The sequence below is a fragment of the Lolium perenne genome, chromosome 6 (genome assembly GCF_019359855.2).
Source record: "Lolium perenne isolate Kyuss_39 chromosome 6, Kyuss_2.0, whole genome shotgun sequence".
Lineage (NCBI taxonomy): Eukaryota > Viridiplantae > Streptophyta > Magnoliopsida > Poales > Poaceae > Lolium > Lolium perenne.
The window spans coordinates 34,054,564-34,076,583 of NC_067249.2; the positions used below are offsets into that span (position 1 = coordinate 34,054,564).

The window sequence follows — 22,020 nt, forward strand, 5'->3', positions numbered from 1 at the left end:
TGACTAATAACCTAATAACCTGGTAATAGTAATAATGAACAATCTATTCTTGCTAACTATATCATTCACAAACCAAAAAAATTAAAAAAAAAAGGAATAGTGTAGCAGTAGAAAGCCTAACACCAACTAGATCACATTGCAACTTTGAGCAGTATTTTTTTTCCATGCCATACCCTGTCGGAAATTACAGATATATTTCAAAGCTTACGACGTAAATAGAGCAGCCAAGACATGAGGAAACGGCACGACCGCGCGGGCGCTGCCCGTCGTCTCAGTGCCCGCCTCGCCGGTAAGGAAGCTGTCGTGGAGTCGCGGGCGATCAAGCGCCGCGGTCTACGTGACTCCCTCATTGACTGCTCTCCGAAGCTGCGCGCCAAGGTGCTGAAAAGCAAAGCCCTTGATGTTGTCCGCAGGCCCATGAGCTCGAGGACGGTGGCCGATCTCCACGCCGTTGCTGCCATCCCCTCGCCCAGGTGCCCGTCGTCGTCGATGTCTAGCTCGCCCTGGAACCAACAACACTGAAAGCTAGCGCGCGCTAGCCACCAAGACGTGTCCTCTAATCTCTGTTTCCCTGTCATCCGTGTTAGTCCTTCCTGTTGGCCTAGCTGGGAGTCTTCTGGCTGGGCTGTATGAGGAGGGGGAGGCCGTCGTCCACGAGGGGGACGCCGTTGGCCACGACGGCCAGGACGAGGAGGAGAGGGAAGAAGATGAAGATGCAAGGGGGGCATGGCTGGAGGCGTAGGAGGCGGCGGCAAGGAAGGAGGCAAGGGCCCGAGCGAGGATGGAGGCGCATCATCCGTTCACGGACGACAACGAAGACCCCAATGAACACTCATCGGAGGGCGACTCAAGCTTGTCAGGCGCGTCGACCGCCAGTACCTCTTCGCAGGAGGTGACGAGCAGGAAGCCCCTCCGTGAGGATGGCGAAGCGGGGCCTTCAAAGAAGAAGTAGCTAGTTTACAATTTTAACTTATTTTCGTAATTTGTATGTTTAATTTGTTTAAACATATTGCACTAATTTCAAAATATCGATTCTACCTAGAAATTTAAATGTCTCAATCGTGTCTACCATAGAAATATATGATATCAAGCCGAATTCTAGAGGAATAGAAATCTCTTCCTCTTCACCTCTTCACAACAAGAGGAACAGAAATCTCACATTGCGGACTCACCCGACGAAATCCGTCGGGCCGCTAAGGTTGCCCCTCGACGCAAACGGATAATCACCATTTCGATATCCACGGCTGACCTAAATAGACGCGCTCCCGCGAATAATTTAGACGTCTGGAATACCCTCGGCCCCCGTTAGAGATAGGGTGCCGTTGAGCCTCGTCCTTCACTATCCCCTCCTTTCAGGGCTCGGGTACCTATCTCGGAGTGTTGGATATTAGAATACGCTTTCAAATCTGAGAAAACGGAAAGGTTGAAGACGCTTAATGGACCAACCGCTCCCCCAAACCCACGCCACGATCCCCAAACCCCATTCCACCGACCAAACCCCATTCTCTCCGGCCGCCGGCCGCCGGCCGCCGGCCATGGAGAAGGCAACGGCAGCACCCACGGCCAAGACTCGCGAATCCGCGGTACGCAGCCTATGGAAGTGGGTTCTGAGCAGCAGCTGCAACGGCGACATCATCAGCGGCCTCCCCGACGCCATCCTCGGCACCATCATCTCCCTCCTCCCAACCAAGGACGGCGCCCGCACGCAGGCCATCTCCCTCCGATGGCGCCCCCTCTGGCGCTCCGCGCCCCTCAACCTCGACCTCGACGCCGCCCTCCCCAGCGACAGCGCCCGCGCCTCCCTCGTCTCCAGGATCCTCTCCGACCACTCCGGCCCCGCGCGCCGCTTCCGCTGCCACTCCATCCGCCTCGCCGACGACCACGACCGCGCCCTGCTCGACGGCTGGTTCCGAGCCCTCGCCAACCTCCAGGAGCTCGACGTCAGCTTCCTGCGCCCGTCGCCACGGCCCGAGACGGACGACGCGGTGGCGTCGTCTCTGCTCCGCCTGGCATCATCCACCCTCGTCATGGCCAGAATTGGGGGCTGCAACTTCTCCAAACAGATCGTGCCATCCTCCTCTATCTTCCCCCGGCTGAAGGACCTCGAGCTACATTACGTTTCCTTGTCGGAGGAATTCTTACATGGCCTGCTCTCTGGCTGCCGTGTGTTGGAGAGCCTCTTGCTGTGGAACGTCTTCGCTGCTACTGGCCGCATCTCTATCGCCTCGCCGACTCTTCGGAGCATTGGCTTCCGCCTCTGTGCTGGCCGTGCTGAACTTGTCGTCGACAACACCCCTCGCCTTGAAAGGCTGCTAACTGTTTTTGTGGGCAGCGGTGGTGACACTCTCCGGGTAGCCGATGCACCTAGACTGGAGATATTGGGCCCTTTGTCACCTACCGTTCAAGTATTGCAGGTAGAAGCAGCAGCCTTGTTAATAAATCTTGCATTGCACATTCCTCTGCAGATTAGCTTTTTCCTAATGCTCACTCTGTTCTCTAGGGGATGATCCCAGTCAGCTCGGCAAACTCCGTACACACCGTGAAGATTTTAGCTCTTACTTCTGCCCCACAATTGAATGTGGTTCTTGACGTCCTCAAGTGCTTCCCCTGCTTGGAAAAGCTCTACGTTATTGTGAGTATTCATCTCTGTTATGTCAACATTGGATATTTTTATTGGCATGTAATCTGGATTAGCTTTGACATATACACCCTCTTTCATTTTCTAGCTGCAGAAAGACTTAAAGATGGATGTGAAACATGTGTTTCACCATGACCCGTTAGATCAAGTCAAATGTCTTGAGACCAATCTCACAGAAATGGTGTTTGTGAATTACCTCGGCTGTGAGCAAGATGTTGGCTTTGCCAAGTTCTTTGTTTTGAATGCAGCGGTGCTAAAGAAAATCAAATTTGGAGTCCCTAGGAACTACAACAACGAATGGGTCGCTATCCAACGGCGTCTGCTGGAAGTGAACAATAGGGCTTCTCGAGACGCTGAGTTTGAATTCGAATGTGGTTTGGATGATTTCATTAACTACTTGGGTATCCATGACTTGTCACTGACAGATCCTTTCGAGTGCTTCTGTTCTGAATGAGGTGATGCTCTTTCAGAAGAAGCGTGCCCATGATTTTTAATTCCCAATGCCTTCGACTGCTCGTTTTGTAGATGGAATTGATGCTTGAAGATTGTATTGTCTTTAGTCATTTTGTAGACTGGGTAACTGCCCGAGAATTGTTTTGTCATTTTCTCCAAAACGTCTTGGCTGCTCTATTTACATTGTAAGCTCTGAAAAAAATATCTGTAATTTCCAACAGGGTATGCCATGAAAAAAAAAATTACTGCTCAAAGTTGCAAGGTGATCTAGTCGGTGTTAGCCTTTCTACTGCTACACTATTTCTTGGTTTTTTTCACTTTTGGTTTGTGAATGGTATAGCCAGCAAGAATAGATTGTTCATTATTACTATTACCAGGTTATTAGGTTATTAGTCAGCCTCTTTACATGATCAAGGGTGTTGCTCTATTGAATTGTGAAAGTTTGAGAGTTTTGGTACTCCCTCTGTCCCATAAAGGTCGGTCCCATAAACGATGTCTTAGATTTGTCTAATTTTGGATGTATCTAGGACATCCTTTATGGGACAGAGGGAGTATAAGAAATTAGTAGGAGACTTGCTTGTTCTGTTTCATTGAAATGGAACATCTCCAGTGCAACACTTTAGCAGGACCGACACTTAGTGTTCAAGCTCACTACAGTCATTTTTGGAATTATTTTACTCCCTCCGGTTCATATTAATTGACTCTAATATAGATGTATCTAGACACATTCTAGTTCTAGATACATCCATATTGAAGTCAATTAATATGAATCAGAGGGAGTACCATTTTTTGCTGGCAGGTGTTAAGGGTGGAAATCTCTACAGATTTACTTCTTGCCCATTTTTTCCAGTAGGGAATTTACAAACTCACAGTGAAAGCAATTATGTTGTGAAGTTGGTTGCTAACTTGCCACTTACACAACATGTAGTGTTTTGCTCAGTGCATCCTGCATTTGTGGGTTTTGCGCTTCGATTGGAATTTTAATTCATGGATTAGAGTCTCTTTTCACTTGCCATGCCTGCAACATGCACAGTTCTATAATTTGGGTACGTTCTTTTGTAGCGAGATAAATTTTGGAGGTAACGGGTTACTGGAGATTACAGGTAGCTGATAGTAAACAAAAGTAACAAAAAGTAAATGTTAACCAGAGCGCCCTGTACAAAGTAATAGATTCTTATAACATTTGAAGATAGGTTTTTTAGGAATTAACATTCGCAGAGAGTTGATTGTTCAACTATGTTAAGTGGTGGCTTCTCTTTCTCTTTAGTCTTTTCTTATCAGCTAGTTCACTGATTGCATGTATCCATCACTGTTCACTCTTGTACACCCTTTGCTTGTTCATACTTCTCTTTTACGGGGAATAGTAGGAGCTCTGCTTAATAGAAGAGGGATTACTGTACACAGATGGTTGTTTATGCTGAAAAGCTTCAAACGCTTGGCTGCCAGCTCGATTGGAACAGTACCTAATCACTTTTCTTTTGCAATGGCAGAGGCGGCTTCACATCATATATATTGAGACATTTGCTTCAAGGTGTTCTGCTGGTATGGCTTTGATCATATACGGACGAACTGGCTAATCTCTTCCTGTGGGTGTGGGTTCTCCAGAAGTCAGTTAAAAATGCATGTTTACCAGATGTGTCATGTCAAACATATGGTGTGTGGAACTACATTGTAGAACCATACGATCTGGTTCATCATGCCTTATTACCAGATGCATCAGTTGTCACAGTGCGCAGAGCTACAACGGTTTAGTTCCGAAATGTTTGGACGGTTTTCATTTAAAGTTAGATAGGGTTCATTTAACACATAAGCTCAGTACGTATTCAATAGCTCACCCCATCTGATCAGTCACCTTCCTTTGGTGGGCTACGATTTTGCTTCTGTAGCATAGTTTAAGATAGCGGGCTACGTAATATAACACTAGACACTAGAGTCTTAGCAGTGAGTATTTGTGTCTTATATTACATAAGCAAAATCTTCTGAGTTCCAGATCTAGTGCCTGGCGAGCTGGAACATGGGGTTGATATGGCCTTGATACGGGAGAGGGAAGGACTTGTAGGTAAACTATGCCATAGCACGCTGCAACAGTTATGGGTCCTTCCTTTTCCAGCGAGTACAGGGTTATGTTACCATTTTGTCATCCGTTTTTATTTATGAGATGGCAGTTAGTAGTACGAAGCCATGTGTCAGGATCCCGATGGAGCTGACTGGAAGAGGATCATCAAGAACAGGAATTTGAGGGTAATTAAGGATAAAAGGGGATAAATTGCTAGAACTAAATAGATGGTAAATTGCAGGAAATAAAAGATAAAATTAGGGTTCATATTACTTGATTGGATCACAGGATACAATGGTAGGTTATAATGTTATATAGACCAAACCAACTACTAGATACCTACTTCGGTGCAATACCTAATATGCCCTTACGTACCAACATACTACTGCTACATAGCATTACTAGTCCCTCACAGGATACAGGAGAGGGAAGGACTTGTAGCCTTGTAGGTAAACTATGCCATAGCACGCTGCAACAGTTATGGGTCCTTCCTTCTCCAGCGAGTACAGGGTTATGTTACCATTTTGTCATCCGTTTATTTATTTATGAGATGGCAGTTAGTAGTACGAAGCCATGTGTCAGGATCCCGATGGAGCTGACCGGAAGAGGATCATCAAGAACAGGAATTTGAGGGTAATTAAGGATAAAAGGGGATAAATTGCTAGAACTAAATAGATGCTAAATTGCAGGAAATAAAAGATAAAATTAGGATTCATATTACTTGATTGGATCACAGGATACAATGGCAGGTTATATAGACCAAACCAACTACTAGATACATACTTAGGTGCAATACCTAATACCCCTTAGGTACCAACATACTACTACTACATAGCATTTCTGGAAAATCTAGCAATATGCAGTGCATAGCCTTGTCCGTCAAGGGAAATTGAAATTATCCTCCAGAATCAGTTCAGTCTTTTCAAGGAGGTAGATATGTAATGAAGTAGACATCACTTTCCCGCAAATTAAGATACATGGGTAAGAATGATAAGCACTTGGTTGATTGGTTTGCTGAAAGGCGGCACGATAGTCCATATCACTGAACATAGAGATGTTACCTTCAATCTAGTGTGGCTTCCATTTGCTTGTACTGAAATGTGTGAGAATAGAATAGGTTGCAGTAGATGAGAGCATAAGTACATTAACTTTAGGATCCTATATTAATCTATTTGATGGTCTGATTGAGAACTCCCACACATATCTCATCTGGCAATATTCAGCTTGGCAATGGAAGGAACGGAAGTAATTATCTGGAGATGAATGTGTAGTCCTCAGCAGCACAAAGGATGTACCATGCAGTACAAAGTGGATGCCATTTGGAGCATAATAATGGATCCAGTCTTCCGAAATAAGAATTGACAGTTCAGTTGTATGCTGGAGGAACTGAACTTGATGTGGCACTGCACATTTATCTAGCATCGTATCTTTGATTTTCAGAACACTGGGGTCCCATGTGTAATTGGTATTGTTCAGTAGTAAGAATAGAATCCCAGTTATTGCGTGATGCCATGTAAGCGCTGTCACATTACATGAATCATTTGTCATGAGCTCCTGGTTAGCAAGGCAATCGTCTGTAACTTCCCTGTAACTTGCAGAGAGTACTACATCATATCAATTTGGTTCAAAATGCCTGGATCCCATAAGAACTGAAATTCTCTAAACTGTGTTCTCACTGTAAGTATATAAGTATATAAGGAAGTGCAAAAATTCCACTTGTTGTCAGTATTGAGGTTTAAAGAACAACGACCATAGCTTTGTTCAGTGCTGAACTCAAAACTGTACTGTATCTTGGATCCCATTTCTTTTCCACTCTCATGAGTTACCAACACCTTCAACGACGGGTCTCTTAGCTATTGTACGTTTACTTCTGTCCATATATCCCAGACCAAAAGCATAGGAACACATCATAGCAAATTCAAAAATGAGTGTCCTTGCACCAATCTGCACATCTAGTATATATACCATTGCAGATTTGTAGACATCTACACATTGCAATTCTGTAGCACCGGCAGCAGTCATGAAGATATGGAATTTTGTAGCTCCTGGATCCCAGACTTCTCTTCCTTTTTCAGTTACTAACATGTTCCACTTATAGTGTTTAAGGACTTAAGGAGTTGTACATCTCCCAATGCATAACCAGATATGAGACCAGACTCTAGTACTTGTCGTGTCTAAACTTGATGTATCTTCCTACAAAAACATCCACTTTATATGGAGGTGCAAATTCTGAAACAACTTCAGTTAATGGATTTTCAGATGGCCTACTGAAGCACTTGGGAGGTTGTTCACTTTCCTTTTTCTCTTCTTTGTATGTCTGCTGCTCATGAGTGCTGGTGAACATATTAACATACTCATTTGAGCAGTCACCAGACTTGTCATCATAGAGAGCAAACACCGGCTCAGGAACAGCTCGCTCTAAGGGATAATCTGAGCTGTGCTCCGTTCCATATGCTCGAATTACACTTTGAGTATTGAGATTATGGAAACCATAAGAATGGGGCATTTCTCTGAACATCTCCCGCGCGACAGAAACGGTACCAGTAGGTACCAAGGATGATGAACCTGGAGTTGCTGAAGGTTGGGCTATAGTGGTGTTCCGTTGTCCCTTTCCCCATGCCATCGTCTCCATCTGCCTCGTGTCGCCGCCTCCATCCTGGCCACCGTCGATCTCTATCGATCCGTGCGGCGCCTCTCCGCTGCCCCCTCCCCCCCTTGTAGAATGTTTATGTACTGTTAGCTAGTGTATATGTTAGTGTTGTTGGTAAAAAGTTGTAGTTGTGATGATCTATGTCAGTGTAGTGTAACTTTTAGATGACCTATTGTTAGCCTAGTGGATTTCAGGATAAATGCAATATATATTTTTTTCATTTTTAAAGAAAACATTAGTGCCGTGTTTTTTTTTTGTGATGACACTCACGATTCTAGTGTCTGTCGGTGGAGTGGCACAGACAAATATTTCATGCCACCAACGTTTTCAGTTAGGGCATGTCCAGCGGGGCGACCCATCGTCCTCTCCTGGCCAGTTCGAAACAGTCCACGCGGACTAACGGACAGGCAGCGCACGCTTCAGTGGCGCGACCTAAACGTATCGTCACGGGTGCATCGGGTCGGATAGTGCGCGCGTCCTCCTGGGCCCTCCGCCAGCGAGTCCTTTGTTTGGCCACTCCGGGCCCTCCCAAAATGGCCAGAACGGATTGAATGGGTCACGTGGCTGGAAACACTGGCATGGCAGGCTGATCATCGGTCCAATTTCTGTCCGTGATGCGACCCAAATGGATAGATTTAGACCAGCTGGGCCGCCCCGCTGGTGATGCCCTTAGTAGTGGTACAAGTGATGGCACGTCGGCTTTAACATTTAACGGCGCCGTGCCAAATACGCGCCATTGAGAGCAATAGTGGGTTTATAGGCCGTATACGTGGCACTTTTGCGTATTTAGAGGGAAAGAGACATGAAAAAAGTAGGCGCTGCTCACATGCTTTAACATCGGTGCAAGTTGCAGCACGTGCTTGTAGACGTTTTGTGAGAGGGAGAGGTGGGCTATATACCAGAAAAGTACTCCCATCCATCTACAAGAAAAAAATCACAAGTTTATCAAAATTTTGATGTACTCGAATTTAGATAAATCTGCTACGTCGGGTAGTACACTCTTATACTCCCCTGGATGAAATGTCATTATCTTATAGCCAGCTGGCTTAACTATTGAAAGGGTTTCTGTACTTAAGGGATTCTCAATATAATGGTGGATCCTCTTAGTCGTACTCGTAGATGAGATCGATCTGTAATCCATGCTTTGGAGCCACGCAAATCCCGTTCAGAGATTGTTGTACAAATCCCTTGTACAGTACTTGAAGCGACCCATCACTCACACTCCTCCTCCTCGTCGCCGAACACGCACGTCTGAAACGAGGCGCGCCGCCCTGCCGCCCGCCTGCCACCGACCGCCGCGCCGCGCACAGTGACAATCGAATCAATCGCCTCCCTTCCACGGCTCCGCTTGTCCCGCACGTGGCGCCGCACCGGACCCCATCCGACGGCCCACCGCGCCCATCCGACGGCCAGCGTCCCACCGGGCCGAGGAATATTCCTCGCCTCGTCCTCGTCCTCCCCCACCCCACCCGCATCCTCCTCCCTCCCTCTCTCCCACTCGGCGCAATTCTCCTCCCAATTCCCTCCACCATGCCCATGGCGCCGCGCCCTCTCTGATCCTGCCCACCCACCTCCTGCTGCCCCCCTCCCTCTCCCTCCTGTAAGTCTCCCTCTCTGTAATCCGTCTCGATGGGTTGTCTGCGTGTGTCCGAGATCGGCGGGGGCCTGTCCGGACCGCCACCGATCCCCGCCCCGCGGGGTGTGGGTGCCCCTGATCCGAACAATCCGAGCTGCCGAGCTCGGCTGCGCGGCGGGTGCGTGTGTCTGTTCGTAATCCAGTGCCGGAGCGGGAGGAATTCGACTCCCTGCACCCTGCCTCTGGCCGCTCGCTCTCCGCTCATGGATCGTGCCGCGTTGCTTGGCGGGCAGCCTGCTGATCCGTTGCCGGGGTGGTAGGTTGCTCGGTGGCGGTCGAGGAGCTATGCCTTCCTCGCACGCAATATGTGTAGGTCTCCGCGATTAGTAACTTGGTTTGGAGTTTGAACACAGAGGACGCTGAGAATGCCAGTGACCGTTGAATTTACCCCTGTATTTCCTTAGAGAAATCTGATCCAACAGCCGGCATTTCACTTACTGCCTTCTGTACTTCTTCACTTACACCCTTCCAAATATGTACACTCTGTTAGACATGTCAATGTGCATTTATAAGCATTTGTCTCCCTCCGTCCCATGAGTGTTTAATTTTTTTCTAAATTTGGATGTGTATAGACACTAAATAGTAACTGCATACATCCAAAATTTTGACAAAATTAAGACGACTTTAATGAGACGGAGGGAGTACATCTTGCACTTCAGTGCTGGCACCACCTTGTTGAGTTTGACTATAATTTATGAGCCTTGTAGCTTATTATGGCACAATCTAGGTTTAGGTTCCAAATAATCCTAGTTGAAATTTCGCCGAAACACCTACCAAAATAGAAGAGGGGAGGGGGGTTGCTTCTATCGGCTTCTGTCCACAAATGAGGTCATGCCAATTTATTAGCAAACTCTGCCGTAGTTGGAGGCTTGGAGTTTGCAGAATAGAGTGGGGCCACATCGTTTTACAACTTGTCTTCTATTATGAAGTTGTCTTACTTTTTTTGCATTCGTAATTTTGTGGTAAGCTAAAAAAAATTCTTAAAAATATGTGTTTATTTGTACTGTACTAATTTACATCGTTTTCTCCGCTTAGTTGAAAATGGCAATGCTGGTGGATCCTCCAAATGGCGTGGGAAACCAAGGGAAGCATTACTACTCTATGTGGCAAACCTTGTTCGAGATCGATACCAAGTACGTGCCGATCAAGCCCATCGGCCGAGGAGCTTATGGAATAGTTTGCTCGTCCATAAATCGCGAGACGAATGAGAAAGTAGCGATAAAGAAGATACATAATGTATTCGACAACCGTGTGGACGCACTAAGGACCTTGCGGGAGCTGAAACTCCTCCGGCATCTCCGCCACGAGAATGTTATTTCACTGAAGGATATAATGATGCCTATACAAAGAAGGAGCTTTAAGGACGTGTACTTGGTTTATGAACTCATGGATACCGACCTGCACCAGATAATCAAATCACCTCAGGGGCTTTCCAATGATCACTGCCAATATTTTCTTTTTCAGGTAATGCTCAGATCACACCTTTTCTATCACTCTTCCACATTAGTTGGAGTACAAGTTTGGTGACTGCAGTACACAACTGCTAGGTCTCTTTGTCAGTTAACACCTGAAATACACAAACTGTTCTGTGAGCACTTCAATGTTAGGCACTAGTGTTTACACTGGAATAATCTGAGTTTGATGTTGTTCTGAACCATCAAGTGGCTGATCCAATTCATGTATGCCTTCAGCCCTAACATCAAAGTCAATTCACCATGAACTTATTTTCTCATTTTTTACGGAACTTTCTTAATGTTTATGCCTGCTCGAAAGAAAATTGAAACCTAGATACAATCTGAAGTAGTCGATGCAGCTTGTGGCATATCATTGTCATCCTGCTTGATTGTGGTTGGTTTCATATGTTCCTTCACTCACTAGATTTTGGGATAATTGACATAAGCCCAGATTGCAGCCTTTAAGGCGGGTGCTTCTAGTAACTTTGGAATGGACAGAAACTGTACTATGAAGCTATTTGGACAACCTCAAATTTGGTGGCATGGAATTGTTGAGTTTTTCTACTTAGCTTGGGCATTTTTTGTTGTTTGCCACAATAGCATATTTCATATGCTATACCTGAACCTTGCTGTTCTGCATGTCTGGATTAGCAACCTGTTGAACATGCTGTGTGTATTAGACTATTAATATCTGCCACTTTTTTTCCTCGAACACACATCAAACTGTGTTATCTTTTAATCCTTTTTATTAGAAGAGGAGCGTCGAGAAGGCGCCAAATCCACAAGGTCGAACAATACAAGGAAACGTGTAGGCAATAGTCATATACCGAAACCAAAGCTAACTAGATTTACAAAGCTAAATGTTGAACATGATGTGTGTATTAGACTATTAGTAACTGCCCCTTTTTTTTCTCGAAAACACATCAAAATGTGTTATCTTTTAATCTTTTTTATTAGAAGAGGAGCGTTGAGAAGGCGCCAAATCCGCACAGTCGAACAAAACAAGGAAAACTGCAGGCAATAGTCATATACCGAAACCAAAGCTAACTAGATCTACAAAGCCAAATCCAAAACAATACCAGAACAGAAGAAACAGAAAGCAAGCTAAGCTAAGCTACGCTACAGTGGGACCAAAGAATCTGGCGGTGTCGAGTGTGGTGGGAGCCTCCTAAGTGCCTTGGCTTCAGTAGCTGCCACCTTGAACCTTTTTTTGACATATTTTGTATTTCTCAAGTTTGAACCTTATACTGTCATGTAACCAAGAAATACATAAAAAAAGATAAGACACAGGCTCATATCCAGTGCAATCTGAAATTAGCACTTTTTGTTTAGATGTTTATGGGCTACAACTTACTTTGTTAATGCAGTAAAAGCCAGATCTCCTATTCCAGGTGATATATCAGGTAAGACTTGCTTAGAGTTTACTTTGTCAGACCTCCACATCCAAATAATACGAGAATGGAGTGAATTAGGCTATCTGATTACAAATTTAGTTGTTATATGCATATATTAACCTACAACAGCATATCTACGACTACATGAAGTATAAGCATGCATTCAAAAAGAAGTATACGCATGCATTCAAAAAGAAATATAAGCATGCCGATAGATTTTTTTTTCATGTTAACCTTTGAGCTTAATTTAACCTGCTGTCTCATGATCCTTTGAATACATTTAGATCTTATTTACTTATTCTATCTGCATCTTCTGTAATAATTGAAGATCTTATTGCTTTCTTGACATTGCAGTTGCTTCGAGGGCTGAAATATCTCCATTCAGCAGAGATACTCCACAGAGACCTAAAGCCTGGGAATCTACTGGTGAATGCAAACTGTGATTTGAAGATATGCGATTTTGGTCTTGCACGCACAAACAGTAGTAAAGGCCAGTTTATGACTGAATACGTCGTCACCCGCTGGTATAGGGCTCCTGAGCTGCTGCTTTGCTGTGACAACTATGGCACTTCCATCGACGTTTGGTCTGTAGGCTGCATCTTTGCTGAGCTACTTGGCCGTAAGCCTATTTTTCCAGGGACGGAGTGCCTAAATCAGTTAAAGCTGATAGTCAATGTTCTTGGCACCATGAGCGAGTCTGATCTAGAGTTCATCGACAACCCAAAAGCTCGCAGATACATCAAGACTCTTCCCTACACTCCTGGTGTTTCCCTTGCAAGTATGTACCCACATGCACACCCCCTCGCCATCGATTTATTACAGAAGATGCTCATCTTCGATCCTACCAAAAGGATCAGCGTTACCCAGGCCCTCGAACACCCTTACATGTCTCCTCTGTATGACCCAAGTGCAAACCCTCCCGCGCAAGTGCCCATTGATCTCGACATAGATGAGAACATCAGTGCAGAGATGATCCGGGAAATGATGTGGCAGGAGATGCTTCACTACCATCCTGAAGCTGCAGCAGCAGTAAGCATGTGACGATCTTCCAGTGCCCCGGGAAGAACCCGGGAGGCTCACTTACTTTTTTTCCCTCGAAAAGCCTAGTGCGATTATCGCATGTATTAAGTAACTACGATGTGCAGTGTGGAGAGAGTTATCTCTGTGTAGATATGCAGTGCGATAAGAACTGCATATGGATAGTTCTTGTTATGGACCATTACTTGGTGTATGTAAGCAGTTGACTGTTGTGTTGTATGAGTTGATGAAAGTACTGTTGGACTGAATCAGTAAATGTTGATTTGGTAGTGTACTGCTGCTCAAATGTTTGTTGCTGCAGTTCTCACTGCCTACTTCCCCGGTGATCTATGAAGCAGACCTTCTGTCAGTCTCTTATGTTTATTATAACTAACATGGATCTGTGTGATGCTTACTGTTACATTTAATCGCCAAACTTTAAGATATGCAAATTGCATACTACTCCTAGTGAATTCCTGTAGTTGATTACCAAAATACGAACACACATGGCTTAGCAGTTTGGACCTGGATGGATGGCAGCCTCACCACCCAGGATCAAATTTCCAAACCACTTCTCCCTTCATAGTAGTACTAGTTAACAAAATACGCAGGATCCGCTTCTCCTCACAGGCTATCTTCAGCTAGCTAAGCCAAAAGCCGGCCCAATATTTCCAGGGCATCTTTCTTAACTTGACGCATCATCACAAGCCAGCGCCGCTGTTTCTACCGCACGCCATTTACAACTGACCTTAGTTCCAATCGCTTGCTTTCCAGGCGATGTTTCATGTCTCAAGGTAATCTGTTTCTCATCTAAAAAAAAGGTAACCTATTACTGAACGTCAGGTACTTCTGATTACAAAGTTTACGGCACTACATAATTTGCCTACTGTACTGCATAATTCAACTTGGTAGCACTTGCTTACATCAAGCGATCCCTCAGTTGCAGAGACATTTGGTTTGTGTTTGCTATAGTTTGCATGTTCCGAGAAGCAATGTTCAGACGTATCGAGTGAAGTTAAAGGGGATAAAACTGCACCATCTGTTCATAACTGCATATTGCTTGATAGTATATGACTGTAGTAATAATATTCTAACATCACTTTATTTCCTTCCTTTACCTCACATTGTAAACCTGAAACAAACTATCTGTCCTGACCTGCTCTGATCCCCATGGCAACTCACTCCAAGGGCATCTCTATCCTCTCTCCGCAAAGCAAAACTCCGAAAGATGAAAAGAAAAAACAAGGGAGGGAACAAAAAATTCTCACTCACTCAGTGACATCTCTTGGCTAATGAGAGAAACTAGAGGGCCAAAAAAGGTGTCCATAAAAAGGCTAGCAAGTATCTCTATATCTAGATCTCTTCCTCCAGGGCCTGCTGCAGAAGAGATGGGCTCCTAACAAACCTTCCCTGAAATGACAGAAAAACATGGAGCACATCAGTAAAACTCCAAGACTTGGTTTAGACGAAGTAGATATGTAGGTGATGGTGATCTGGTGTGAGGAGTGAGGTTTTTCCAGTGTATGGCTTACAAATATTATAGTAGAACTTTTTATTCTTTCAAGAATCAGTTCTAGTAGTGCTTGCCTTCATCCGAGGCCGACAGTCGGCGTTCACCTTCCGGACCTGGTACCGGATCTTCTTCGAGAACAGCCGGTTGCGCCGCTTCTCCTTGTACCTCATCACCCTCGCTTCCCTGATGCCACCAGACCCATTCTCAGGAAACAAGTCAATGTCTGCAAGTTTGGCCTGCAACATGGAATTCACTCTTAGTAATCTGAGAAAAACAAGTGCAAAAAGATGTTTACAGTTTTACATTACCATTAACGTCTCCTAAGCTAGGTAAATTCGTTCCATTATGTGTCCAGACTACAAACTACAAAGAAGCTGGACAGATCTGTGTAACGATTCTTGCCAGTTATGACAGCTGCAAGTCTTGCCATCTATCAGAGCAAATTGCAGAAAATCCAACTGAATTGGGGCTAGAGTTTGTTGCAGTCGCTCCATCAGTGGCCCAAAAGGCACCAAATTTGAGCCCAAATGACTCTTAGCAAGAAGACAAGCATGTAATCTATGCCAGAATCTCCAGGCTCAATTGCCTGTGGTCCACTATTGAATAATTGAGTGTAGCTAACTAGTAGTGTAATATAATGGTTGAACTGATTTTATCCAATTTCTAACCGTATTTTCTCTACAGAACAGTTCCCAACAGTTAATTTGCGCACATGTTTAGCAGAAACAAAATAAAAATATAACTCAGCTGCTCCATTTTATGGGAGAGAGCAGCTCTTAGAGCTAAGAGCGGCTCATGGAATCTAAGCAGTAGGTTTGCTGGGACTGACTATTTAGTCTTTATTGATACATCATTTTTTGACACTTCCAGTTTATGGGTTCCTGGAGTATCAGTGATATACTCTTAAAAGGTGTGTACTACTGTACTTACAGATATGAAACAGTACACGACTGGGTACTACTTCTGACTTTGTGAGGGACCATCAGTTGAAAAAACATTTTTCCGTGTTTATAGGCTTAATAGTTGATATCAGTTCGGCAAATGGCAGTTGCATGCATGTCAAACATGTGGTTTCTGGTTGTGAGGTGCCCCTTTTTCTTTGTTGAACAAGAGGTAAGTTCTTCTGTTTCCTAGTAAAAGGAGCTCACTTACTGAAGAAATGGGTATGCAGAGGTAAAACTGAGCTATAAAAACATGACACACACTGAAATCTGATTATGGTAGTGGAACAGAAATAAATCTTCTATCGCAACACCTATTCAGATTTCAGAGTTTCACATATCAATTTGAGCACAAGTCCCCTCGATTAATCTGAATCAGTAAGAATTCTATGGAAGGGGTATAATTCATCAGCAAATTGTGCCAATTTTTTATGTTTTCTGAATGAGATTTGCTTGGCACAGGGAATAAAGTGAAAGGTAAAATTCAGTGAAACAAGTACTTACCCGCACTTCGGCTGCCGACTCCGGCGACTCCGGCATGCTGCCCTCGGCGAACATGGAGCCTTTGCCGGACCACTCCTTGAGCACATCGTCGGTGTCCAACTTCAGCCCCAACCCGGTCTTCGGTGCCTTGGTCGGTGCACTGTCATCGTCGACATTGCCGTCGGCCACATCCACTGTTCCATCGGCTCCCTCCACACACTTGGCATTGGCCAATTCCTCCTCCTTGGCCATCACCTTCTCCACCTTCACCACCTTCTTCTTCTTACTCTTTTTCTTCTCCGGCGCCGACGACGCGGGTGGCGGCATTGCGGCGGTGTTGGACGCCTCCGCCGGTTGTGGGGATGGTGGCAGCGGTGGCGCGACGGTGATGTCCTTCACCGGCACGGCGGGCCACATCCACCATGCACCGTCGTCATCCCGCCGCTTGAGTGCGCGGTTGAGGTTGGGCCGCGTGCTTTGCCGCGAGCCGAGGCCGAGCTCGAAGCGGCCGGCGAGGCCGACCACCATGAGGCTCCTGAGGTAAGGGTGTATGCCAGAGCTGGACAGTATGGAGTCGTCGGATGTGGCGGACGTAGTGTTGCCCTCCATTGTGAGGCTGCCCATGATGCCGTCGATGCCCTCGGCGGCGTCCTCGTCGCCGACGTCGAGAATGGACTCGGCGTCGAAGCCGTCGTCGTCGTCGAAGTCGAGCTCGCCGGGCTCGTCCCCGGTCGCGGTGTCGGGGCTCGCCGGCGACGGCGCCGGGTCGCGGAACTCCCGGAAAGCGCTGCTCACCGGAGTCGGGGACGAGCAGTTCTTGGCGTCGGACGGGCTCTGCGGCTGCGGCTGGAACAGCGACGGGGACGGCGCGCCCCCGCGGAGGAGGAATGCGGCGTCGGCGAGGACGGGGAGCGGCGGGAGGAGGTCGGAGGATGTGTCGCCGAACGCCGCGGCGAGGCCCGAGAGCTGCCTCGCCAGCGTCGGCGGCTTGGCCGTCTTGGGGCTCTTCTTGACGGGGAAGACGGAGGGATGGATGGACGCCAGCAGCGCGGCGGCCTCGTTGTACGCCTGGTTGGGCCGCTTCCGCGGCGCCCGCGCCCGCTTGAGCGACACGGACGTCGCCGACGAGGACGCGTTGGACGCCTCCGAGAGCGTCGACGACGGCGAGGAGTGCACCGGCCGCAGCGGCGAGGAGTGCGCCCCCGGCGATGCCGCTGCCTTCACCATGTCCAGGTCGAGCCGCAGCCCGGTGGGTATGCAGGAAGACGTCATCGTAATGCGCCCTCGAGCTCAACCACCACCGCTCAAACCAATTCCAGCTCTCCTCTGTTCAATTCCACCACGAGAGTCTCGAATTCTAAACCCCTAAACCCCAACAAGATTTCGCGGGAACAGAGGGACTTCCGTCCTTGTTGGTGAAAGGTGCAAGACGGAGAAGAAAAAGGTAGCGAGAAAACTGCAACCTTTTCTTCGGAGGGACAAACAAGGCGCTAGGCAAAGCTGCACCAGAAACCTTGGGACATGGGCAAACTCCAAAGAGGAAAAAACTTGGTCAAGAACCCGCCCCCACCTGGGACTTGAGCTGTGTGTGTGTGTATGAAAACACCAAGAAAACAAAATAGGCAATGGAGAAAGATTCTTCTCTGCTGCTCAGCTGCTGTAGTCCTCTGTCTGTGGCAAGAGGAAGAGGTCAAGCTAGGAGCAGAGCCAGCAAGAACAGAGCACTGAGAGCAGGAGCAGAACAGGGGGGAGGAATTATTCAGTGATGAGCAGCTGGGATTGATGTCTTTGGGATTGGAGACTGATGAACACAACAGCAATGCTAATTCTAGGACATGCTAGGGAGAAGCTAGAGAGAGAAGGGTGTGGGAATTGGAGCCGGCGGGGGAGGAGGAAGAAAGGGTTCAAGAGGAGGGAGGAGGGGGTGGGGTTTTAGAGAGGGGAAGGGACTAGAGGAGGGCTGGGGGAAGAGACAAGCCTCCCTCTCATGGTGTCCCTTTCCTCCCTCTGCCTGTGGGGCCATGCCATTTGGAGGGCCCACACTGTGTTTGTGCAGGCTGGCCCTTCCCTCTCCATCTCTCCCTTTGCTTCTCTCCTCTCTCTCTCTAGGTGGTACATGTGTTGGAATTGTTCTGGGTCATCTGGGATTTGCAATGGATAAGTCTAGAGTGTGAGACCAATTTGCCCTAGGCTTCTATAAGGTTCACAAAATCACAAGAAAACTAGTCAATTATTGGTTTGTTTGGTTTACTGGTCAAGATTTTGAGATATAAACATGAAAATACAACCATGTAAGTTTTACCTTGTAGAAGATCTTGTCTATTAGTATATTATGATCCTATGGCATGATTTACATCCTTAGTACTAGTATATTATTAGAACATGAAGAAGGAGATATATTATTAGAATAATCATCAGTTTGTTTCTTGCTAACCATGTCCAAAAAAATTCAGTATTTTATTCAGAGACGGCACTGGCCAATGGAACATGCGGCTAAGCACTAGTTAACTATTACCTTTTTGGACTAATACACTTGTCCCGTGCCTCTTGTGTTGGATGGAAAGCAAACCTTTGATGGTTTCTTTAGATTGCCTTTTTTCTGTGAAATGTCAAGTACTTTCACTTTGTTCTAATTGTCCTCGATCTCGTGTCGGATATACTAGTAGTATTTTTACTTGGAAAATGGAAACCCTTGTAAAAACCTAACAACCAGCAAATTATTTTTGTTCTTCTTCTCTCACATATAGAATCATTCTGTTGAACAAGTGTGTTGGCATTTACTATGTAGATTTCTTTCCCAATTTCTCCTTTGGTCAGAGGACAAAACTTGGACTAGTAAATCTTACAACTTTGTAATATTGATCAGGACAGATGAAGAGCGTGGAACAACTAAGTCCTACTTATTGCCCCTTGCAAACCCTTAGTTACTCTGCTTGAAGGAAAATCGAGCAAGCAAATTCTTACATTAAGATTCACACTCCAAAACCTTGTTTGGAATCATAATGCTAACACACCATCAACACTTAAAAAAAACCCTGATATGAAAGTCTCTCAAAATACAATCATTCATGATCACCAAAACATGTTCAAACTTTTGATTGGAGGATTGCAACCACCAAAAGGCCAAGAAACCGGAGGAGGGCATTTCAGTAATCTAGCCTTGCTGGTACACCCTATCTGATTGCCCATCATCCTCAAGCGATCTACCCCGCAAGTGGACCTCCCAACGGAAAGAAAGAACCTATTGTTTTCTCTTATCTGCTGACATGGCTGCACACCATTGGCCACGCCGGATTCTCGTTGCCAACGTGGCGGCTCTCTTTTATCGCTGCGAAAACCTTTTCACGTGAAGCTAAGGCGTGGGCCCTACCGGATCTTGGAAGCTTGCATGCATGCATGCATGGCTGACGATGGTTGGCCGATGATGAGAGAGAGAGATTACACGGGCACAAAAGCTTTCTATTGTTTCTTTATTTTCATTTGCTTTTGTATATGCATTTATGGTTTCAAATTGGAAGATTTGAGTCCTCATAATTCACATAGACAATTGAAAGAAGATAGTCGCTGTATGCAAAATTTAGCTGCAGATATGTCGGAGTGTCGTCTGTGTGTGTGATATATTTGGCTCCATATAGAATAGGAAAATGAACTGATACTTCACAGAGATCTGCAATCCAAATCGACCCACATCATTTGGTAGGGTCTTTAGCACGTTGGATTTACCAGAAAGTCATTTTAAATTTCTGCGTGTAGCGCCAGTGTTCTCACGTTGGACCTTTTAAACTAATTATTTTTACTATTCAGAAATGGGGATGTGTGGTAGACATGATCCATACGTTGTGTCCCCAGGGATCAATCACTAATGATAGAGAGGAGGGGCCATTTGAGCTATTCCCAGCCAACCAAAGAAATCCCAGCTTTGTGTTTAGGATGAGGTTATTTTTTGTTTTGTCCCTTGTAGGGCTTGGTAGGGCTGGATCCTTTTTTTTTGCAAGATATTTCTTCATTTGCACTTCAAAGTATCTCTTGACGGTTTGGTAGTTACTTTCTTAAACCTTTTATCCTGTCAAATTTGTTGAATCAGTAAGTTTTCTCATACGGCTAGCAAGAAGTCTAGCTAGAATTCATTCATAAATTTCTTGACCATTGATTCACTGATAAGTTTTGAAGATTTCCTTTTACATTAAGTAGTAAAATGGGAATGAATATTGAACATGTGGAATTGTGCTGTCTTGGCAACATATGTCAAGCATGTTAACTTATTTGAACTTATTTTGCTGAAGAGAAATCTCAAGCTGGTTAATTGTTGCTACCAAAATTCCAACACAACGCACAATCAACCTTGGGAATTGAATGGCCAGGACGTACCAACCAATCGTGTTCATCTTCACACGGAGGAGTTCAGATAGGTTCCTCCAACAAGTGCTTGTAGAGCTAGAACGTACCAGCAGATTGTGTGCTTGCATTGTCGCCAGCAATTTTCAGACTTTTGTGCGGCACTTGTCGTTCTACGGCTCTCCTTTAATTCGATGTCCAACATCTTCATGAAATATCTGCAGAGAATGTATTTGAATTAAAAATGTTATCCAATAATTTTGTTCTGCCTATGTTTGAATATCTTTACAGGAGATTTCGGGTGACTGACAGATAACTGAAAGGTAAAAGAATTGACATACTATACATCTCATATCTTGTTTTCTATATTCCATGTTTAGATTCTAGTGTGCTATATTTTCTCTTACATTAGTTTGAGCCTTCGGATAATCCAATTTATCGGTTGATGTTATACAAATAGATGACTATGAGAAATAATATGCATCTTTTAAATTTACCCATGTAACGTTTGCAGACCAGACTGTGTACTACTACTTACCCATGTAATTGAGGACATTTGGATATTTTGCCATCTGACCAGGAATGACACATATAAATGAGTCGGTGGCATTTCACCATACGGCAGGCTGGGAATATCAAGGCCATATATGGCAGTTCGTCCGGTTGTCACTATAGTGCCAAGCGAGCCAAGATCTGTAGCATGGCGAATCATGTATGCCACGAGACCTTGCCGAACGGTGTGGTACCACGAACACCATACAAATTAGTTTTTAGCCTCATGCACAGCACAGAGAAGAAAAGCGAGAGGAACAAAACACACCCATGATAACGAAAAAACTTCAGATTTGGATTTCAGAGCACCCTTTGGATTTTGCAGCAACTGGATAGACATACTATACGGGCCGGGCAAGTGTACCATATTGATCGATCTTTGTCAGTCTTCTGGTCGAAGTTACACCGTTCTCAAATTCCCTACTGAGAATACACATTGGAGCTTAAGCAAGAGGGATATTTTTTCTCAACATGATTTGTAGATTGGTCCTTCTTCGTCTTAGCCATGCATTATTTTCTTTATTGAACACTTTTCTGAGAGTTTTTCTTCTTTAGTTGGTTTGCAATAAATGGATCTATACGGTTGTGTGCATCCTACATATGCAGAGTCCGGGTATAATACTTGCTTTGAGTAATAAAGCGTTTAAATGATGATCTATTTGAAAAAGTAGAAGCAAGAGAACCAACATGTGGTTTGATGGTTAGAGGAGTAGTGGCAACCTAGCCTAGTTCATATATAAAGGCGTAATATTCTTTCACTAGGAGACGATTTTCCCGTCGATAGCGAGACGTGTGTGGTGATTCATCAATCTCATGACCCGTTAGATCATTAGTTTGTTGGACTCAATCTTTCAGAGGTGTTCATAGAGATAGGGTATGTGTGTATTCATAGAAGTGA

General features: G+C 45.3%; 3 protein-coding genes across 6 annotated transcripts; 2 read left to right on the top strand and 1 right to left on the bottom strand.

Moving 5' to 3' along the window:
* The first annotated feature begins 1,457 nt into the window (after nt 1-1,457).
* LOC127308929 (FBD-associated F-box protein At4g10400) lies at nt 1,458-4,810 on the top strand. Of its 2 annotated transcripts, none has more exons than XM_051339867.2 (4): nt 1,458-2,414; nt 2,501-2,632; nt 2,733-3,093; nt 4,582-4,810. In XM_051339867.2, exons 1-3 carry the CDS (start codon nt 1,536-1,538, stop codon nt 3,090-3,092), a joined length of 1,371 nt encoding a protein of 456 aa, XP_051195827.1. In that variant the 5' UTR covers nt 1,458-1,535; the 3' UTR covers nt 3,093; nt 4,582-4,810. The 2 variants fall into 2 exon arrangements, with proteins under 2 accessions (XP_051195827.1, XP_051195826.1); XM_051339866.2 differs by having other exon boundaries at nt 1,460-2,414; nt 2,727-3,093.
* Nucleotides 4,811-9,301: 4,491 nt separating this feature from the next.
* LOC127308928 (mitogen-activated protein kinase 3) lies at nt 9,302-13,605 on the top strand. The gene is made up of 3 exons (XM_051339865.2): nt 9,302-9,397; nt 10,469-10,897; nt 12,636-13,605. The coding sequence occupies exons 2-3, from the start codon at nt 10,475-10,477 to the stop codon at nt 13,320-13,322; spliced, it is 1,110 nt and encodes a 369-aa protein (XP_051195825.1). The 5' UTR covers nt 9,302-9,397; nt 10,469-10,474; the 3' UTR covers nt 13,323-13,605.
* Nucleotides 13,606-14,381: 776 nt separating this feature from the next.
* Nucleotides 14,382-18,156, bottom strand: LOC127308927 (protein CHLOROPLAST IMPORT APPARATUS 2). 3 transcript variants are annotated; one of them, XM_051339863.2, is made up of 3 exons: nt 16,257-18,153; nt 14,831-15,047; nt 14,382-14,708 (listed from the first exon to the last, which is right to left on the bottom strand). In XM_051339863.2, the coding sequence occupies exons 1-2, from the start codon at nt 17,505-17,507 to the stop codon at nt 14,859-14,861; spliced, it is 1,440 nt and encodes a 479-aa protein (XP_051195823.1). In that variant the 5' UTR covers nt 17,508-18,153; the 3' UTR covers nt 14,382-14,708; nt 14,831-14,858. The 3 variants fall into 3 exon arrangements, with proteins under 3 accessions (XP_051195823.1, XP_051195822.1, XP_051195824.1); XM_051339862.2 differs by having other exon boundaries at nt 14,886-15,047; nt 16,257-18,152; XM_051339864.2 differs by lacking the exons at nt 14,382-14,708; nt 14,831-15,047 and adding an exon at nt 15,128-15,407 and having other exon boundaries at nt 16,257-18,156.
* Between the last annotated feature and the right edge of the window lie 3,864 nt (nt 18,157-22,020).